The 17,575-nt window shown below is 39.0% G+C and overlaps 3 protein-coding genes across 3 annotated transcripts; all 3 read right to left on the bottom strand.

Moving 5' to 3' along the window:
* Positions 1-11,188: 11,188 nt before the first annotated feature.
* On the bottom strand, positions 11,189-12,002 carry LOC124456431. Its single transcript, XM_047006877.1, is given in 2 exon segments — positions 11,189-11,825; positions 11,827-12,002. Coding segments are annotated over 2 exon segments (711 nt in total). The 5' UTR covers positions 11,964-12,002; the 3' UTR covers positions 11,189-11,251.
* Positions 12,003-15,029: 3,027 nt separating this feature from the next.
* LOC124456430 lies at positions 15,030-15,662 on the bottom strand. The gene has a single exon (XM_047006876.1). The coding sequence runs from the start codon at positions 15,660-15,662 to the stop codon at positions 15,030-15,032; it is 633 nt and encodes a 210-aa protein (XP_046862832.1).
* Positions 15,663-15,684: 22 nt separating this feature from the next.
* LOC124456429 lies at positions 15,685-16,305 on the bottom strand. Its single transcript, XM_047006874.1, has one exon. It carries the CDS (start codon positions 16,303-16,305, stop codon positions 15,685-15,687), a length of 621 nt encoding a protein of 206 aa, XP_046862830.1.
* Between the last annotated feature and the right edge of the window lie 1,270 nt (positions 16,306-17,575).

The following is a 17,575-nucleotide window of genomic DNA, read 5'->3' as shown; positions in this document are numbered from 1 at the left end:
AATATTTAATTCTTCATGATGTCACCAACTCACACCTTCCTCAAATATTTAATTCTTCATGATGTCACCAACTCACACCTTCCTCAAATATTTAATTCTTCATGATGTCACCTAACTCACACCTTCCTCAAATATTTAATTCTTCATGATGTCACCAACTCACACCTTCCTCAAATATTTAATTCTTCATGATGTCACCAACTCACACCTTCCTCAAATATTTAATTCTTCATGATGTCACCAACTCACACCTTCCTCAAATATTTAATTCTTCATGATGTCACCACTCTAGTATAATTATTGACACAACTAGCTTGTTATAATTGTGTCATATATTTTTATAAATTATGGCTGTCAAATACCTATACACTGTAGGTTTTATTTTAAATTCAAAGCATTTTACTCATTTAAATTAAGGCAAAGCTAAAAAAGTAGAATTCCTACTAATTTAAATAACTTGGTTGAATTTTCCGGGCAATGATAGTGATTAATGATACTTACCTGTAACCACATTTTGTTAAATGCTATTGTTTATATTTGTAAGTAACTAAGTGTTGAACTACCTCTCATTAAACTATCATTTTTTCTGCCAGAGTGAACATAGATATAATTTCCGAATGTTTTGGAGTTGTGCAGTTTCTGAACTCAGACAATCTTTTACTCATTTTTTTAAGGTTATTGGTGCGACGTGCAAGAAAAATTGCCCAACAATATTTCTTAGTTTATCGTGAACCAATTCCAACGTCACAACTGGTTCATAGAATTGTTTCAGTGATGCAGGAATATACGCAATCACGGTAGGTGATATGATATCTTAAACCTTACTAATTCTAAGTAGCAATGCGTCGAAAATACGTATGTAAATCGTTGGAGTGTGTTTTGATTTGAGTTCGATGACCCCGTAAATGTCTTACAGCACAACTGGCTGCTTAATGCGCCGTTGCTGCAAAAATGTAAGACAGTGCAACTGGCTGCTTAATGCGCCGTTGCTGCAGAAATGTAAGACAGTGCAACTGGCTGCTTAATGCGCCGTTGCTGCAGAAATGTAAGACAGTCCACTGGCTGATTAATGCGCCGTTGCTGCAGAAATGTCTTACAGCACAACTGGCTGCTTAATGCGCCGTTGCTGCAGAATTGTAAGACAGTACAACTGGCTGCTTAATGTGCCGTTGCTGCAGAAATGTAAGACAGTGCAACTGGCTGCTTAATGTGCCGTTTCTGCAGAAATGTAAGACAGTGCAATTGGCTGCTTAATGCGCCGTTGCTGCAGAAATGTAAGACAGCACAACTGGCTGCTTAATGCGTCGTTGCTGCAGAAATGTCTTACAGCACAACTGGCTGCTGTAATGCGCCGTTGCTGCTAAATCAAAGACTGTCCATGTCCGGAATCACATTGCTTTGCACTATGTGTTTCCTAGGCATGCTGAAGAGCCCTGACATTGGGCGAAACGGTCTTAGCGTGTTTGTCCTCAATATTTTGTAAAAAATGAAAAACTGCGATTTCATTCACTTTGAAAATTTGTTGTAAAGCTATTCCAAAACGCTGGAAATCGCATTTCTGGGACCCTAGGCTTCAACATTTTTCCAGGGGGAGAGATGCCCTCGGACCCCTTACGGGCAAACGCCATCGGCGTTCTCCGGTTTAGGACTGACGTTTGGAAAATCCTAGAATTGGTAACCGTACAATGTTCAAATGATATTTTGCAAACTATTCAACAAGAACGAACAACGATTGCTCAAATGATGATGGCATAGAGCCAATGAGACAATCGGCTAATATTCATAACTATTTCACTGTCTGTTGTATAACTACGTCTAATAAATGTTGTCAAAGTTTTTTTGGTCCGACTTTGCAGTAATTCAGGCATTGGAAGAAAAATTGGGATTGTCAAGCATTTAATTGGCATCCTTACATTAGTAGTCATAATTTGTCTCTATGACTTCACATCCCCTTTTCTTTGGTATGAAAGACTTTCTCTGACCTTCTAGATTTCCATCCAGGAGTGTCTGACTCTTTCTCACAGACTGGATTTCGCCTGGTCCACTGTCTGACTGCTTCAGTAAGCTTGGAAAAGTCCCAACTTTTCCATTCTGGATCATTTCTAACAAGGTCCGATGAATTTAATTAAACAGCGGATGTAGACGTACCTAATGATGCATATTTTTTATGAGATTGTTGATTTAGTTATTGCTTGTTTTATGATTAAAGCTAGTATTCAGGATTTTATCTCAAGTTTTGTTAGTATTTTCTCACTCCTTACATAAGATAGGACATATAATAAATGCATAGATAATTTATTGTTATATAATATACTAACATACCATTGTTTAAATGAACAGTTTGATGTATTGGTGCAACCGCAGCAGTGGAAATTTTATTTATAGGTTTTATCATATTCGTTGTACTTTTAATATAATCGAACTCAAGTATAAGGAAAAGTCATTTAACCCTTTAAGTCCCAAGTTTATTTTAGAGAAAAAATGAAATAGCGAACAATAACAAAATAAAGTTATAATAAAAGCCAACATTTACTAAACTACATACAAATCATATATCAATTTAAAGCTAATATAATGAAGAATTTAATTGTAGTGTTCAAAATATGATAAAAATCGTTTCCATGGCGACACAAGGTGTCAATTACAGAAGTGATAATATTTTCAAACTAAAACATTCAAGATAGTAACTCTCAAAAGTACTTCAAACCAAAATCAGTTATCTTTACGAGCGTTTCCTCTTCAAATGATGATAAAAGAACATTTTCAGGCTTTAATAACACTTAGTTCTTAGTTATCTTCTTAGTTCTTAGTTAGTAATAACACTTAGTTCTTATAATAACACCTGTTTAGATGTAATTGCTTACTACTGCTCACAAAAAAGCCTGTATTATAAGCTTTCAGATGATGTATAACTTTTCTTATTTAGACACTAGAAAGCTCAAATAATTGGAAAATTGCAATCGAACCGTGCCAGCAAATATAGCAATAAAATGAGAAATAATTTCAAAACTATCTATGAGCTTGAAGAAACTTATAAGTTGCACTAACTTAGGCTTTTATTGCATAAAATGTGCAATTTTTAATACCATGCTTATATTTACCAACAATTCTGTCGGAAAAACTACTGCCTGGTGTGGAAAATTTTACAGCAAGGTGCTACACATATTCCCACGTCGCAGTCTTCACAAAAATAGGAAGTCCTTTTTAGTTTTTCTTTTGTGGAACATACTTTGCACCTTTTTTCCTTAGTCTTTCCTTTGCTGTTGGATGGAAGTATGCTGGGAAAATGTCTATCCCAAAATCTAGCAGGCGATTCAATAGCTGGTCGAACAACATGTGTCTGAGAAGAAAACTCCCCAATAAGAAGTTTGGAGACTTCTAGGCGGAAATTCTTTGAACTCCTCATGTTATGGTTTGGTGACAGTCTTTCCAGGATGTGACTGTTTACAATGCATCTGTGCAGTAGTTCAAAAAATATTCTCAGCCACCATTTCTTCCACCTACAGTTGATACCATAATATGATATCATCTGGTCATTCCCGCCAACTCCATCCATTGCAATTGTAGCAATTGTAGCAGTATCAGATGGTATTGCTTGAGATGAAACCATATTCACAACACGGTTGTCCATCCATGTTATCGCAGTAATGGGTCCTTTGAATCGAAAGACAGATTGCCCTTCCGAAGACAATCCTTCTGGAAGAATAGTAGCAGGCCAACATCTTGTGTAAAAGCACCACGTCGTATTTCTCCCTCGTATTCATCGTTCGACCATTTGGTGTTTGAAAAGTTGTATGCCAGTATTTTGCCAGACTAAGCGACCGTTTCCTCTTCCTCATCAGTTTCAATTAGGTCGACATCATGCACGTTGCTGAGGATTTCTACTTGTTCATCTTGCACAGAAGACAGACTTTCAACATCAGGTTTCGAAAAGGCAGAAAGTTCGCAATCAATATCCGAGCACACTCCATCATAAAAAATACCATAATCTTGCTCTAGGACGTCTACAACTTCGTTCAATGTCATGCTGTTGGGTTTATCCGCCATTGTTTATGTCTTGCCAAAACAAATTTTAAAGGGCAAGATTAAAAACTTCACAAAAAATCGCTCAAAACTAGTTTCGTAGACAAACTATACATCAAAATGCTCGCAAACACCTCCTTAAAGGACACATGCAAGCTAGAAGACAACTTTATTTTATTGTAATGCCTATAGCGTGAAAATAAGACGTACCAAGTTTCAAAGTCGTCCGCGAAATATTTAAAAAGATGTTTAGGGTTATAATCGGTAAAAACGCGATATTCGATGACCATTGCTAAAACGCCGTGAGATTGTTGAAGTCTGGGAACTGGGAAAGAGTGACGTATTAGTTGACATAAACAAGCATCGTTCTTATACCGTTCCACGACTTGCACGCAGTGCTTGCACGCTTTCGGTAGTTTGCTATTACTGTTTTTTATTTATCAAAAATTAATGGATTCTTCTGAAGAAGATGCCGATTATGATATTGTCATCAATAGCAATGAGGTACAACCTTACATGTTTGAGCCTTTGGCCAACGCGCAAGGTGGTCATAGTAATGACAATTCTCCGTCATCGGAAAGCGAAGATAAATACATTCACAGAATTGGAAATGTTGAATGGTTAGTTGCATTTTATTGATGCTTCATTGTTTTTCCCAAAGTAAAAACAATGTTTTTATCTTTTAGGTGCGAGTGTGGCTTTTGTGTGGTCATGAGTACAGGACGGGAAAGTATGTGTTGCCAAGAGGTAATGCATGAGTCAATTCCAAGAGTTACCATCCCCCCCCCGGGAATATGGCCGGGCATTTGATTTTTTTCGGTTTAATAGTTCAATTTCCCCGCTGCCGGGGAAAGGCAAGAAGGCAAATACTCAGCCCCCGGGCAAGCTGCCAATGGCAAATGCCCCGCTCCGGGACCAATTAATTTTAAATTACGAAAATTAGGAACACTTTTTAGTAATTTATTAAACAAGATATATGAGAGATCCTATAAAAAATAAATGTAAAAAAGAAATTCGTTCCTGAGTTACTTTCCCTTGCTCCGCTTTTCTCTTGTTGCTTTTGCTTTTCCAGCACCTCTTTTCCTGTTCACAGAAATTTGCGTCAAGTATTGAAGCCACAATTTAACGTCCTTGGTTGACAGCAAACATTTCTTGGCAAGCAGCTTATGTCAGTATCCTCTACACATCCACCACTGTGATTCTTGTGAAAGTCTGCCAGTATTTCAGACGGCGGCGGGCTCCTTATAGCTTTGCCAACTGCATATAAATTTAGCAGCTCTGACACATCGGTGACATAATGCCCATAGCAAACTCCCGTGTATGTTTCGCAATCCTCCCCTCCACAAGGTCTCTTTACATCAGCAACTGGGTAAGGAAAAAAAGTACACGATGGTCCGTCTGGATACCAGGAGATGGGAATCGGTACTTAATGTTGCGATTAATAGAAATCAATAGTCGCGACTCGCGTACTCAAATGGTATCAAATCCCCGGGGGTATTATTGCCGGAGTAAATACCCGGCTCCCGTGCATCTCTTTTACGAGCAAATTCCCGACCCCCGAGAAAGGTCTCCGGCGCAAATGCCCAGGGGTGTCCCGGGGGGGGATGGTAACGCTTGGAATTGACTCATGCATAAACAATACTGATCCTCTAATACATGGCGATCATATTTGTATCACACAAGAGGAAGAGTTTGCCACAGTGTGTACAAACGAAGCTGTCGTAAAAACAGCTATGGTCGTGTACACACATGACATTGGACCTATGCCTGAGAGTGAAGAAAACGAGTGAGAGTCTGATCCATTGTAGCTATTGCTCATCGTCGACGTGCTTTCTGTATCAGACCATACAGCGCTATCCTCAAAATGTTCAATTTCACATGACGTCGTCTGTGTGCTGTGATTTTTTGTTAAAATTAACTCAACCTTTAAATAAAATTATCGTATTGATGGATTTTTCACAAAAATCAAAACAACAGAAATGGAAAGTCTATACCTGTACTTATCATATTTGGCACTTTTGTTTGAGTGGTTCTTGACCTTACGTGTTTTTGCGGACGGATTGTTATGGCTGCTTGGCATTTCACATTGCGCTTCTAAGGTACGTTAAGGAATTTTCTATGAGTTAAAATAACAAAGAAAAGATCAAACGACATTAGTCTGAATTAGTTACCACTGTATATGTTTGTGTTTCGCTGTCTACATATATTTTGACATCTTTATCTTAGACAAACTTCCTTTGAGGTAAAACGCACAAACATTTCAAGCCGATGTCGACACATCGTGGTCGTTGCCTACAAGAAAGTCGTCATGTTCTGCAAGAACGTCGTCAATAATCTAAAATTATAAAATTGTCCTCAATTTGGTAATGCTATATAGCTTAGTTTTTGATAAATGTAAACAAATATTGCTAACTATAACTATAATAATCACCTCTTGCCTTCGTCTCTTCTCAAATGCAGTTCTAACATTTGTTGGCTGCTCCTTTTAAATGCTACACTTGTGGGTTCCACAGTGTATTAAAGAATCGTGGATACAGCATCCTTCTTAACGCGAAGCCGTCCTGCTGTCCATCCTCCTGATTGGATCGCTTCAAAATTTTGCACGAAGCACGAACTCTCGAAATGTTGCGAGCACAATTTTGAGCTCTTTGTTGGCTTCAAATTTTTGCGTCGGATTTTTTCAATCCAAATATCTCGCATGCGCTTGTTTTCAGGAAACGAATAAAGAAACCTTTTGCTGCGTTTGATGGTTCTTAAAAGAACCGTTTTTATAATTAAATGCGGCACAATAAACCAAATTTTCAATGCTAAATTGTCGTGTTATTAATGCAGGCAAAGAAGTAACCAATATATTTTGAACGAAGCGCGCAATTGACCGCGTTTAGCTCATGTCAACTATTACGTCACAACGACCTTTTTCCAATCGGTAGCCGTCGTTAGCTCGTCGGGCATTTTTAATACGTTATCAGTGAAGCATCAACTTTAAACCTCCATATCTTCAAAAATATTTATCCTTTGAGTCGCAAACTTTGGTGAACTATTAGTTGGAGCTATACCTTTATGTAAAGTACAAAAATAACAATCCGAATTTTATGTTGCATGTGTCCTTTAATCGAATGGTGTACTTTAAAGCGCATGTCCGGCTTTTGTTTATGAGTTAGCTGGGCAAAAGAAGCGCTGGCACGTGGTGTCTGATATATCGGACACTGGGACTTAAAGGGTTTAGAGAGGCTTATATATGTGTGGCAAAGACCATATACAACCGACACACACCCTTTGATACTCCTCAGGGTGTGTTTTAAGTGGTTGCCTCTGTTTTAAGAGGCCCTGCGTTTTGAGGGGCCCTCATACAGCAAAGTCATTTTTTCATTTCTATACCGCCTTATAATAGCGCCAAAGGAAGACAGAAATCCCAGCACGAAACATTACATTGTCATTATACTTATTACGGGGAAAGGTTGAATGCTTTCGTCAGGTGTCAAGTTGATGTTTTGTTTTCAACGTGTGGTGATCAAGGGAGGCTTAAGGTTTGGTTCGGAGGGATCCCATGCAAGTTTGATGCACCGCTGGCTCTCCTGTTATGTAAACCTAAAACAACTGTCGGGGAAGGATGGATAAAAATCCATTTTTAAACAGACATACATTTAAATGAATTAAAATTGCTTAGATTAAAATTTACTAGGAATGTTTCGATTCCTAAAATTTTGCAAGCCTTTTCTCAGGGCCTAGTTGACTTTCGAAATAAAGAAAATACAAAATTGCAAAATTGTTTATACTTCGCTGTTAACAAATGTTCTACTGATTGTTTAAGGTGCCATTACAATAAGACATCGTATTGACATAATTCGTGAAATGAGCAAGAACAGAATAGGATTAATAGTATTTAGCTAAAATAGCAAACTTTGTAATCGAGTTTCCCTGAGGTAAAAGCTTGTCTTCATACAACGAGAATGAAATGTAAAACAGTCATTTGCATGCACCCATAATTATAACCCCATATGATAAATAATATGCACGAATTAAACTGTTTATTAGTTGATAACCATTATATGTGTCAATATGTGTGTATAGGCGTAGGAAGCGGAAGGGCTGAAGGAGCTTTACTCTTGAAGAGTTTATAATTGGATTAGATTAGTGTCTTTCTGAAAGTGGTGTAAAGAAGTTACTGCTTGGCCAGATTTATGCTAAAGACTGATCATCTATCTGGACAAACTTAGGCAAGCAAAACATAGTTCGCCTTCAAGTTTGTCTGTGTGTATATACGTGCAAACTTACAGATCATCCGTCAAGATGTTTACGAATTATTTGAGTAGTTTGTTTATTTAGACGAATTTGCACGGGTATTTTGACTTGACGCATCATCCTTCTGTGAATACAAATGTGAAATGAGGACAAACTACGGAAAAAATGATACTTCGTAGTTCATAACTCGCTCCAAAATTTGTGTAGTTTATTAATACATAGTTCGTCTCGTGTTTAGACTTAGACGTATGATCTGTTAGACGGATCATTCCTCCAAACAGATGATCCCGTCTCTAGTATGAAAATTGACCTATACTAAAAATTAACAAAGGCGGACATGATCCTGATTTTGCAATCGTGACTTTTGCTCATTAACGATTTTCACTAAATCTGACATTGATAGTTATTCTTCAAGGCAATATCTATATCATTGTTGGAGTTCCTACATTCTGTATTATTGGTAAATAGCACAACAACTACATGCATCTTAGCATTTATCACAAGTTCTTGAACTTTTTATAAGAGCTTTAAACTTTCCTGATCAACCTGAGCTCTAGTTCATTCGCATCAAGGTGTATCAATTCAAAATATTGCTATTTGGGTACAACGCTCTAATTACTTTTTCCAAAAAGACATCAATCACTGCAGTTCAGAATGAAAGAAAATCTTGTCTCGCACAAAGGTTAATTAGAGGGTAGCATTTTGGAGAGCCAATCCTGCCATAAGTCAATGAAATGGGTAAGCTTTAGGTGATTATTCTGACATTAATTACGACAAAATTATACCAAATAAGATAGAAAGTATATACAATATGTATAAATTGCGACAGCAACTGCAATGCCCACAAATTGTGGGTATGTTACAGTCCACAAAAGTTAGATCGATTATGTTAAGCTCTATGTTTTTTTTTGTAAAAAATTATCTTGATTGCACTATACTTTGTGTTGCAGTTTTTTCTCCTTTGCGTGTTAACACAAAGCAGTTATGTGTCTACCGATTCTTTATTGGGACTGTATGCCATCCAATTTGTATGCGCAGTCGACACACAATATTGTTTAGTAAATTGCCATAAGGCTAAATTACCTGAAGGAAGTATCGTCACATGATCGAAAATTGGTTTGTGTGGAGCCAAAAACATTTGTAGAAATACAAGACCTTTCATTTCATTTCACTTTGCATTCCCCCCCTGTCACTTTGCATTTCGTTTCAATTTTTTGTTTTTTTTTCTAGCAAAAAGGGGGGGGCCGCGGCAGCTTCGCCCCCCCTAAATCCGCCGCTGTTGGCGTTTCAAAAAATCCTGAAATTCATTTCGAGAAGTGCTAATCAAAGCTTAAGCAGTTTGTTTCTTGACGAATAGCCTTAGACGTAAATAAACCTTAATTTAGTATTTGCACTTACATAGCGTATACATAATAAGGACATTTGGCACGCCACATATATCTGACATTCATGCATCACATTTTGTTACTATGCAGTATACAACTTAAAAATTACGAAATCACTCATGATTTACTTTCGTTTCTGGTTTATGTTGTATTTTGATTCTTCTGGCACATATGCGAAGCTCATGTGTTCGGAAGAAAATTGCTTTGTTTGCGGTGGCTTAGATTTTTCAATTATTTTCTGCGCTCTTCAAGCCTAATATTTGAAGAAAATTTTCATTTGTAATCTAAGCAAATTTGGGATGAATCGCTGAGCCGCATGCATCGGAAGGTCTTAACTAACGTCAATTTCTTACAAAACTCGCCATTCTTTGAATCAATTTAAAATGATTTCCACCAAAAAAACTAACAATATCGTCATAATTATACTGCATATAATGATCAGTGGCTGACTTATCTAAAACGTCCCTCGAGTTTGGTGCACGTTTCTGAAGTTGGTGTGTTACCTTCTTCTGAGGCTGGCATTATTTAGTCTTCTGACTCGACATAGAAACATTTTGTTTTGCTGCAAACGTTAATTGTATTATTTGCTGTTGGTAATAATTGAACTTACTTAAGAGACGGCAATTGCATATAAACGGCTAGCTGATCTGCTGGTACAAAAGAGAAAGTTGCATATGGCATCACGCTAGCGTGGATGCGTTGTAAACTGTCTTCCATTGACAGTCAGCAATTACTGCGATACGAGGAAGTCGATCTGCCTCAACTCGCGAACATACTTTAAATATTGACCTAGGTTATTGGGAGCTGTTTAACATTTGACTGTCCCTTTATCATGGATATTTTAAACACTGATTTTAGTCATATTTGATTTAGTTTTAAACATTTATATTTTGTAATAGATAATAATGATCCAGTCTATTAACAGATCAGTGTAAACTAATAAGTGTGAATTAATATAGGTGTTACTATCAAGTCGTCATAGAACAAAGAATAAGCAATTTAATAAACCAAATTACAAGTTACTACTGTTAAATTATTATCTTCAAATTATGGTTTTAAATTATTGTCTTCATTGTTTCTTACGTTAAGGACCGTTTGGTCCCACGTACAACATTCAACAACAATTTGTCTTTTACTCTTAAAAACAACACCTTTTCAAACGTCACTTCCTGCTCCCCATTCCGTCCATATGATTCATACGGTAGCCACACCGGCCCCTAAATGGAAATTGCAACGTAGCAATCCATTTACAACCATATTAAGCTACCGTTAAATCTGGATAACACAACAAGAACATAACTCTCAAATTCTAAATTATTTAGATATATAACTTCAATTGTCCATCTCAAGTAGACATAATTTAGTCACGGGACGGATCAAGGTTACCGTGTTCATCTTGTAATCTCCCTCGTTGATGTTTGGCTCTGGTCGATACTGTTGAACTAGTTTTTACCTTCACTGTCCGCACATAACCGTCATTACTTGCTATTGCTTTACAACGAGACCCAACGGCCATTGTCCCTTGTAGTTTTCGTCAGCTACAAGTACTAGATCTCCTTTTTTAAGATTCCGTCTCGGTGTGTACCATTTCTTTCTCTCCATTAATGTTGGTAAGTATTCTTTGAGCCATCTACGCAAAAAACATTTGCTAAGTATTGAGCCTGCTTCCAATTCTTCTTACAGCACAAATCATTCTTGTCAAATAATCCTGGGGGTAAACTAGTACTTGCTCGTAAATGCAATAAGTGGTTTGGAGTTAGAGGATCGTCATCTTCAGGACTGTCACTGTTGCGCGTGAGAGGTCTTGAATTCAGGATTAGAACCACCTCTGCAATCACGGTTTGCTGGACTTTGTCTGAAACTACTTGTTCCTTTGAGAATTGCTTGAGGATTTGTCTAACAGATCGTATCATTCTCTCCCATACGCCTCCCATATGGCTCGCTGAAGGCGGGTTAAAGTGCCACTTAATTCTTCTTTGCGTACAAAATTTGTCCACTTTACTTTGATCCCATTCTTCAATTCCTTTGTTCAATTCCTTGTTAGCACTCACAAAATTTGTTCCTCTATCACTCCTGATTTGCTCGGGACATCCTCGCATGCTAATAAATCTCCTGAGAGCGTTGATCATCGAGTCTGTATCCAAGGAATGAGCTATTTCTATATGGATTGCTTGTGAAACATGTGAAAAGGCAACCATATCTTTTCACCAACGATCTACCTCTTTTCACCAGCATGGGTCCAAAATAATCGATTCCTACTATAGTAAAAGGAGGTTTTTGAGGTGTCACTCGGCTTTCTGGTAGATCTGACATTAGCTGCTCACCCAAACGAGCCTTTCTTCTTTGACAAGCTAGGCAACTTCTGTACTACGCGTCGAACTGCTGTTCTTCCTTTAATTATCCAGAATTCCTTTCTTAGTGATGATAAGACGGATTCTTGACCCATATGACCTACTTCAGCATGATGTTGACGAATTATCATATCTGTGACGGGATGCTTGAAGGGTAGAATAATAGGATGTTTGATTTCCCATTGATTGGCGCATTACCAAGCCTGCCTCCAACCTTTAGTAAGCCGTTCACCATCATTGGATTTAATTGTCGGATGGAGATTCCTGATTTTCTGAGTAGTGCCTTGTCAAGCTCCTTACTATTTCCTGGAACTGCAAACAGTTTTAGTTCTTGAGAAAATGGTGTTCTGTACATGTGCGAAGATCTCCCTATCGGCGGCATCCAATTCTTCCATTGTTAGTCGTCCAACTTTAAATTCCGATTCCAAATGAGGACCAGAAATAACTTTCCTTTGTCTCGCCTTGCTAAGAAGATAATCCTTATAACGTAACAACCAAGCAACAGAACACCTCAACTTCCACCAAATGGAGTGGCGTGAAATCAACATATCCAACAAGTGAGGCTGTTCTGCAGTCACGTAAATTTGGGCTTCCTTCCTTACCTCTCGGTCTTCATCCTTTAGTTCAGGAATTGTTATTCCCTTCGGCCAATGGCTTTCATCCTCCCAAAGGAATGCAGGACCTTTTAACCATTGGCCTTCATTTCTCAACACGTCCAATCTAACGCCCTTGGAACCTTCATCGGCGGGATTGTCGTCTCGGTTCACGTAATTCCACTCGGATGGGTGCGATCCACTACGAATCACTGACAAACGGTTGGACTCGAATGGTGAAATCTTTGCTTTCGTTGTTAATACATTTGAGGACTGACATTGAATCTGTCCAGTAACAAACTCTTTGCACTACCATATCCAATTCTTCTCGAATAATCTTCGAAAGTCTTACGGAAATGACGGCAGCCGTTAATTCCAGTCTTGGAATAGAAATCTCCCTTAATGGAGCGAGTCTAGCCTTCCCAATTACAAATGAGCAGTGTATTTCGTTGTTTCCATTCTTTAGACGCAAATATGCCACCGCCGAATAGCCAAGTCGAGAGGCGTCGGAAAAATATGTAGACTCACATCTTTAACTTCTTGAATCCTGCAGGTTTAAAACAGCGGCGAACCGAATTTCTTGTAGCTTTGGGAGATCAGCTACCCAACGTTTCCATTGCGAAAGTTCGTTCGCCTGAATGTGATCATCCCATCCAAGTCCTTTTCTACAAAGCATTTGCAGTATTAACTTCGCCTTCATAACAAACGGAGCAATAAAGCCTAAGGGATCGAAAAGCGAATATACTGCTGACACTATCTTCCGTCGAGTGACAGGACCTTTTTTCTAACTGCAACATTCTTTCCGCTACAACCCACACAAACATATCCTCTTCTGTGTTCCACTTTATTCCAAGAGTACTTTCTGTGGGAAGCTTATCCAATTTTAAATTCTTTACGGATTTTGCTCTCTCAGTTTCGAGAATTGTTGCTATCAAGCTCCTGCTGTTGCTGTACCATTTTGTAAGACGGAATCCTCCTCTTTTCAATAGTTGACGCAATTGACTCGCTAAACTTATTGCTTTTTCTGGTTCGCTTATTGATTTCATCAAGTCATCGACATACATGTTACGTTTCACCGTCTCTACTGCTAGTGAGTCGTATTCTTTTTGATACAACTCGGCTGTCTTCCGCAAACAGAAATTGGCGATACTTGAGAAGACGTTGCCTGAACAAATGTCTCGTCATTCGGTATTCTTCCATGTCCGGAAAGGTCTTTATTTGGCCACCATAAGAATCGCAATGCATCCCGATCCTTTGGTTCCACTAGAACCTGATGGAACATTGCTTCTACATCAGCAACTACTGCAACTAATTCCTCTCTGAAGCGAATTAACACGCCTGTTAATAGATTTGTCTGATCCGGACCCTGTAGTTGTTGATTCAACGACGTTTGCTCATATCTGGCTGCACAATCATAGACGACTCTTACCTTTCGGGCTTTAGAGGATGAGTAACGGGTGATGTGGTAGGTACCACGTTGGTCTGTCGTTTACCTCTAGTTGATCCTGAGGAATTTTTCTGCGTAGCCTTTATCAATGTAATCGTTTATTGTGGCTTGATACTTTTCCAACAGGTTTTCATCCTGAGGAGCCGTTTTTCAAAAGCAAGCCTCTGCGTTCTGCGATTATTCTATTATTGGGTAAGGAGGGCGGTTTCTTTCGCCATGGCAGAGCAACTTGAAAATGATTATCCACTACTGTCAGCGTCTCTTCCATTATTTGAAGCGCTTGTCTTCAAGCGGACACACTTTAGTTTCAACTAGGAGCCTCAAAGTCGGTCTTCCACAGTCTTTCCAATTGATACTTGAGGCATTCATTTTCCGCTTCATCAACTTCATTATTAGTGGCAGAGTCAGGGGCATCGAATTCCAATCGTGCAAGATTAGCCGATGCACACCGTTCATTTCGTTAGGCGACAGGACCAATCACTGTCCATCCTAAACTGTATTTAATTGCCACTGGATCCTTCTCCTCTCCCAATTTATATTCCAAAGGTAGAAACAACTTACGATTTTCGCGCAGCCCGATAACCAGCATTACTTCACAAGTCTCTAACTCTTGCAACGGAAGATTGCGTAAGTGCGGCCATTTTCTTATATCACCTCTTTTTGCTACACAAGACTCTGAAATTGGTATTTGGTTCACCGTTCTGACGTTTGGTAATTCAACCACTGTGCTGTCGTCCATAGAACGATATCCACTAATTCACTCTTTAATTCAGTCGATCCAGTCATCCCTGTCAATGTGAAGTCAAGCTTTCGCCCAGTTATTCCAAGTTGATTTTGCAAACTTTTATGACCCAGTGTTACTTCTGAACCGCTATCCATTAGTGCGTAAGTTCTGACTGACGGTCGATTTTCCCCCCCTTTGCTTTCACTTTCAGTGGGACAACGCTAAGGCACACGCGGTCTCCGGCCCCAGTTGCAACTGCTACCTTTACTTCATCTGACTTCTCTTTGTCGGTTCCCTCTTCTTGTTTGTGTTATTTCCTTCACACAGTTTGTCCTTTGAATCCTCTTTACTGGACGTATTCGTTTGTAGTGGATGTAACAACGTATTGTGGCCCTTTCCGCATCCTTCTACTCGACATTTGAGATCAATCTTGGGACAAGATCTGGCATAATGCCCTCTAGTAAGGCACCTGAAACAAAGTTCGTGTTCTTGAACAAACTTCATCTTTTCGTGATAAGGAAGTTTCTTAAACTTATCGCATTTCCATATCCTATGGCCTTCTTGACAAATGAGGCATTTCATGTTTGATGTTCTCCTTTCTTTAAAGTTTCCATCTCTACCGTTCTCTCGTTTGTACGCTCCAGCTGCAAACGAACTAGTTCTCGCACAGGGACCCTTTTTCCCTTCTAATCTCTTGCCTCCATTGTTCCTTACCACGCCGGAACAGAGATCTTCTCCGAATTCATTGTTCACGAGTTTGGCTCTTTTCTTCACAAACAAAAGGAAATCTCTAAATTTAGGTCTAGAACCAGATTCGATAATAGAGCCCGCACATTCTGTCCACCTAACTCTCATAAATAGTGGTAGCTTACGATTTAATTTGCGTAGGGTGTTCATATGGTCCAGCTCGCTTTCATATTCACCCATATACAAGGGTTCTGTTTGCCACTTCCATATGTCGAGTTGACTCCAACAAACTTGGTCCATCTGCTTGCTTCAATAGCGGCAAATTCATCAACTTTAGAACGTGAGCCTTTGCAATTATGTGCGGTTTGCCAAATTTTTCATACAGTGTGTTCTTCGCGATATTATAACTTTCCTGGGCAGGTAAGTTAACACAACTCTCAATAGCATCACGTGCTTTACCAGTGCAATGTTGTATTAGGAGTTGAAGTCTAGTAGAATTATCTGGATTGTCCTTTTCTAAGCAAGTCTCAAAATTATGCATGAAGGAGGCATAATTTATTGCATCACCCTCAAAGTGCATATATTTGATTTTTGGCATGGAAACTACTTGTCTCAAGGCTTTTACTATCTCGTCTCCTCCTCCTCCTTCCTTTAATTGGATCTGTTCGGCTTTTTGTTCAATTAAGTTCGTCATAGGAGCTGATTGTGATTCGTCTTCCGACGATCTTACAGTCTGATCTGGATTAGTTTGAGTTTTCTGCGTTGGTACCTCCGACTGTTTTATTTGTGGTTCGGATTGATCTACTTCAATAATTTTCTCCAAGTCCCCCACATTCCTTGGCTGGGAGGGCATGCCTTTTGTTTGTACTAGCGAACTTTGCGGAACATACGCCTTTGCAAACGGTGACAGGTTTTTTGTTAGTTTTGATACCGTGCCCCTGTGGTCTTACCGTGGTCTTCTTCGAGTTCGATCTCTGCCTTTTGCGGCAGCGTTAAGGCTCACCAACGCTCGCTCTTTCTTCCATTTTGGCTTCCATAGCCTCCTTTTCAAATCTTCTAATTTTCCTTTCAAGTTCATGTTTTTCGCACTGATCTCTTTTCAGCTGTGCAAGAGCTAACTTTTTCTTTCCTTCTGGACACTGTTGAAGACTTGGAACTATGGCTCCTGACTTACTTCTTGCTTGAGCTTCTACTTGTTAGTAATGAAGGCGAACTAACCTCTTCTCCCTTGCTGCTTTGCTTCTAATTTGGCATTCTTTTACAAGATCTGACCATTTCGTCCAGATGCACCTTTTTGCCATCTGTTCTTTGTAGCTACGATTTGCTATTTCTCTTTCTTCATCCTGGACGACTAATTCAAGGTATTGTTCGTGAATGTCAACGAACGTCTTCCAATTATCATCATATTGTTTTTTGCGTCTCTTGATTTCGCGCAATGTTGCACCAGCATGAATTTCTTGTAACCATCCCTGATTGGTTATTAAAGTGTTTATTAACCCGATACGAGTCTTAAACAAAACGTTGATTGTTTCTGTTTCCGGTCTTTCCATATTTGATTCCGATATTGGAGTATTTAGTTCATTGTCGAACACTGTGAAACCTACGTGTCTGAAGCCACTCAGATCTTGTTTTCTGTTCGACAATCCGCTCATCTTGCAACACTATCGGCCAAGATTTTACCGACATAATCGAACTCCCAAAATAGAAATGACTTCCCAAGCAGCCCTAGCAACTGTCAATCATTCCATGTAATAATCCCAAAGGTTTTGTTGCGATATCCCGTCCCGAATAAGCAAGTATATTCAGATAGCCGTTTCCTTCGAGCAATTAAATACGTCGTCTGTAACGATCGAACATAAATGAAAAACACCGTCCCTGACGCAAGAATATAGTTGAGATACAGATGAGATTCACCGTCCCTGACGCAAGAATATAGTTGAGATACACGAATATAGATGAGATTCACCGTCCCTGACGCGAGAATATAGATGAGATACACGAATATAGATGAGATTCACCGTCCCTGACAAGCGAATATAGATGAAATACACGAATATAGATGAGATTCACCGTCCCTGACAAGCGAATATAGATGAAATACAATCGTCCCTGACGCGCGAATA

This window comes from Xenia sp. Carnegie-2017, unplaced genomic scaffold (assembly GCF_021976095.1).
Source record: "Xenia sp. Carnegie-2017 unplaced genomic scaffold, XeniaSp_v1 HiC_scaffold_49, whole genome shotgun sequence".
NCBI classification, from domain to species: Eukaryota; Metazoa; Cnidaria; class Anthozoa; order Malacalcyonacea; family Xeniidae; genus Xenia; species Xenia sp. Carnegie-2017.
The sequence above is the reverse complement of the archived record's forward strand: the minus strand, read 5'-3'. Positions and strand labels throughout refer to the sequence as shown.